At 37.4% G+C, this 4719-nt stretch overlaps 1 protein-coding gene across 1 annotated transcript; it reads left to right on the forward strand.

The window, feature by feature from the left end:
• Positions 1–592: 592 nt before the first annotated feature.
• Positions 593–3928, forward strand: LOC114377213 (ABC transporter G family member 14-like). The gene is made up of 5 exons (XM_028335635.1): positions 593–922; positions 1071–1863; positions 2248–2424; positions 2537–2724; positions 3075–3928. The coding sequence occupies exons 1-5, from the start codon at positions 743–745 to the stop codon at positions 3717–3719; spliced, it is 1983 nt and encodes a 660-aa protein (XP_028191436.1). The 5' UTR covers positions 593–742; the 3' UTR covers positions 3720–3928.
• Positions 3929–4719: the final 791 nt, after the last annotated feature.

Genomic DNA, 4719 nt, shown 5'->3' on the forward strand with positions numbered 1-4719 from the left:
TCTATTGCATAAAATACGATAACAAAAATCCATCTAATATCACTAGAAAGCCAAAACGTGATGAAGCAATTCTGTATTCACTTTTTTGTTGGGGTGGCCAGATTTCTGTTTTTATTTTATTGCTTCTGTGATTGTGGCTTGAATTTTGACCAGCAACACTTCATGGCCTAGAGTAAAATATTGATGTAAAATTCCAAGATGAAAAAAATATTTGAACTTAAGGAAGAAGTGGAGGCTGGTTTTGCCTCTTTGAAATATTGTTTTTTCGTCTGCATGTATTGTTCCTTGGATCAACTAGCTACTATTAATAATATAAATTTTGTTTCTACCTCTGCCAATTTCAGTAAGGGCATATATAATGAGAAAACAGTGATATTAATAAAAGTAATCCGTTACTAAAAAAATTGTGTTAAAAATTGAAAAAGTAATCAAGAAATGATCTTAAGCAACGGTTCAGAATTTCTAAGTTTTTTTTTGTGAGCTTGGTCATGATAGAATAATTTGAGATAAAAAGGTGGGATTCCACCATCCAAGGGTGGCCTATAATACGGCTTTGACACAGTGCACATCCTAGTCCTTGCTATATATTAATGTGCTGCTCCTAGTTACACATTGGAACATCAAGTTAAAAGGAACATCTTAACTTCTCTCTCAATCCTCAATCCTTATCACTCCCCTCCCCCTCTCTCCCATCACCACTATTTTCACCAAAAGACTGTGAAACTCCCTCACTTCTTTAGCCATGCCCCAGAACTGCATAGCACCAAAACCAGAATACTGCAATAGTACTCATCACTCTGTGGAAGAACCACCAGAGATGACCGAGCCACATGACTCAACTGTTATTTCCTATCCCATGCAAACCAATGAACAACAACAACAACCGTTCCCAAAACTCATTATGTACCCCATAACTCTGAAGGTAATTAATTTCTCAGTCACATAACAAGAGCTTCAGTGATACTCATATCCCCCACACTTGCATTGATTCTATGTGGCGGCATATGCATACATTTATGAGATATATTTAGTTACTAATCTCTTATGACATATTGTGTTTTGGATTGCAGTTTGAAGAGTTGGTGTACAAAGTTAAACTAGAGCAGAAAGGAGGGTGCTGGGGAAGTACATGGACTTGCAAGGAGAAGACCATACTGAATGGAATCACTGGTGTGGTGTGTCCAGGAGAAATACTAGCCATGTTGGGGCCATCAGGCAGTGGCAAAACCACACTTCTTACAGCACTCGGAGGCCGGCTCAGTGGAAAACTATCCGGTAAGATCACGTACAACGGCCAGCCTTTCTCAGGTGCCATGAAGAGAAGAACAGGCTTTGTGGCTCAGGATGATGTACTATACCCTCACCTAACCGTCACCGAAACACTAGTGTTCACTGCACTCCTAAGGCTTCCAAACAGCTTGTGCCGAGACGAAAAGGTTCAGCATGTTGAGAGAGTGATCACTGAGCTAGGACTGACTCGTTGCAGGAGCAGCATGATAGGAGGACCACTTTTTAGAGGAATATCAGGTGGAGAGAAAAAGAGAGTGAGCATAGGCCAAGAAATGCTCATCAACCCAAGCCTCTTGCTGCTGGATGAGCCTACTTCTGGCTTGGATTCCACCACAGCACAAAGGATCCTCAACACGATCAAACACCTCGCCAGCGGTGGCAGAACTGTTGTCACAACCATTCACCAACCCTCTAGTAGGCTCTACTACATGTTTGATAAGGTGGTGTTGCTCTCTGAAGGCTGCCCCATCTATTATGGTCCTGCTTCAACTGCCTTGGACTACTTCTCATCAGTTGGATTTTCCACATGTGTGACTGTCAATCCAGCTGATCTCTTGCTTGATCTTGCCAACGGTAATGGACAGTAATCATTTTTTTCAGTTCTTTTCTCTTCTTTTTTTTTTTACCAGTTATAGTTAATAACTATAAAACCAATGGCTTTCAAAAGTGGAAGTGGACACATACTTTTTCTTTTTATCATTGCTTAATTGGCTTCACTTTATTTTTTCTTAAAAAAATCATTGTTTGCTTGAGATTTGAGATATGATCTTGTCAACTGGGAGAAGATCTCTAAATTTTTCTTTACTTAAAATGAATTGTAGTGAGTGGACACCAGTTCAAAACTCATTAAATTTGTTATGGTTTGGCTAATCTAGAGAGAACCATGTATCATATCATGTACATATTTGGTATTAGTTTGAAGAAAATCAATACTAAAAATGTCATGATGCATTGCAGGGATTGCCCCGGACTCCAAGCATGCAACTGAACAAAGTGAGGGACTAGAACAGGAGAGAAAGCAGGTGAGAGAATCTCTCATCTCTGCTTATGAGAAGAATATAGCTACAAGGCTGAAATCTGAGGTTTGCAGTCTGGAAGCTAACAACTACAATATCACAAAAGATGCTTGTGCAAGTAGGTCCTCTATTCTTTTTTTTTTAAAGGGAAAAACAATCACAGGAAAAAAAGTTTCTCTCTATTATTAGTCTTAATGGTCTGAAATGTCTTTATTGATGAATTGATGCAGGAAATTCGATAAAGCCAGAACAATGGTGCACGAGCTGGTGGCATCAGTTCAAAGTACTATTGCAAAGGGGAGTGAGGGAGCGAAGGTATGAAGCCTTCAACAGGCTGAGAATATTCCAAGTTGTAAGTGTTGCTTTTCTTGGTGGACTATTGTGGTGGCATACTCCAGAGTCACACATTGAAGATCGGGTAAGTAAGAATTGCTTCAAGTTTTTCTTTTTCTAGTTGATGATATTGACAGCTAATTAATAACATAACTAAAAAAAAATAATTCCGGTAACATATACGATTAGTCCTTTAATTTGACTGAATTCCTTTTCATATTCATGTCAACATCACACCATTTTCAAGTCCTGTGTTTCCTGAACTCCAAGAAGTCAAATTATATGATTAATATTACTTGGCTTAGATATGAAAAAAAAATCTGTATAGAAAGTATTTTGATTGGATGGGAATCAATAGAGAAATAATAAATTTTTTGTTTTGTAAATTACATCTCTCAAGAGGGACTAATATGGAATTGTATTTGAAAAATGCAGGTTGCCTTGCTCTTTTTCTTTTCTGTTTTCTGGGGATTCTACCCTCTCTACAATGCAGTTTTCACATTCCCTCAAGAGAGGAGAATGCTGATCAAGGAACGGTCGTCTGGAATGTACCGCCTTTCTTCCTACTTTCTAGCTAGAACAATAGGAGACTTGCCCCTGGAGCTTGCACTTCCAACTGCATTTGTCTTCATAATCTATTGGATGGGAGGGCTTAAACCTGATCCTGTGACTTTTATCCTTTCACTTCTTGTGGTGCTTTACAGTGTTGTTGTCTCTCAAAGCCTTGGCTTAGCATTTGGTGCTATTTTGATGGAGGTTAAACAAGCAACTACTCTAGCTTCTGTGACAACCCTTGTGTTTCTCATTGCTGGAGGGTACTATATACAACAGATTCCTCCATTCATAGTGTGGCTCAAGTACTTGAGCTACAGCTACTACTGTTACAAGCTGCTTTTAGGTGTCCAGTACAATGAAAATGACTATTATCAATGCTCAACGGGGGAGCTGTGCAAAGTTGCAGACTTTCCTCCTATCAAATCAATGGGCTTGAATCATTTGTGGGTTGATGTGTGCATTATGGCCATGATGTTGGTGGGTTATCGACTAGTTGCTTATTTAGCACTGCATAGAGTTAGGTAGATTAAAGTTATGGCGGAGCTCCCATACACAGCACGAGAACTTGAAGAGTTTTTGCACATGTCAACTGAGGAATAATGCTAGAATAGTAGACTTTTGATGGAACTCATGTAATGAATCTTTATCAACTCTCCCTGACTGAGTTGGATGTACAAGACTTCTTTTTAATAGATTTAGAGAATACTAACTCTATGTTTCTACTTCAACATAAATTCAACTGCCTGAACTCAAGGGACATATACTTATGACACATGATGATAAGAAGCAAGAAAAATAACATTTTGCATTCTAATCAGCATAAAAGGTCAAAGATAGCGACCGGACGTTTAAGGCTGAATGCTCAGAACCGTTTTTTATCCCTCAAAACACAGATGAGGATCATTTTCAGGCTTTTGAAAGCACAAGTTTGTTGTTTCATTTCTCCCTAAAGAATTTGAGTTTAATTTCTATCTACTGTCAATGTACAAAAAAAAATAAAATTATTGTTAACCAATTAAAAATCATCGTAATATAACTTTAAAGATAATTATTGTAAAAGTCAACCTATTTTTCATAAATGATAATTTATGATTAAATGATGGTTAAATCCTTTACACTAGTGCTTACACTGTTTACTCCTTTTCTAATTGAGTGGAAATTATTAGATCTTTTGTTGAATTTTTCACTCAAAATTAAAAAGTATGATGCTTTAGAACGCTAAGAATAATTAGCATGCCATTAAAATTGATCCAACCAACCAACTAACCAAGTGATATTCATAATCCAATGATGTATAAATGATGGCATAATTGAAAATCAAATGATAATGAAGATTAAGCCTAGTTAATGCACATCAAAATCAGCTTGTTAAAATAATTGAAAGTGGACGGATGGCAATGTGTTGTGACTAGTGAGTACCAAGAAGACCATTTAAATCAGGTTGATATACTTCATGTAAATTAAAAACGGCACCTAAAACTAAAAGATCCGTGTCACAATCTACTTCAGCATATTGCATCATCCA

This window comes from Glycine soja, chromosome 11, assembly GCF_004193775.1.
Source record: "Glycine soja cultivar W05 chromosome 11, ASM419377v2, whole genome shotgun sequence".
NCBI lineage: Eukaryota > Viridiplantae > Streptophyta > Magnoliopsida > Fabales > Fabaceae > Glycine > Glycine soja.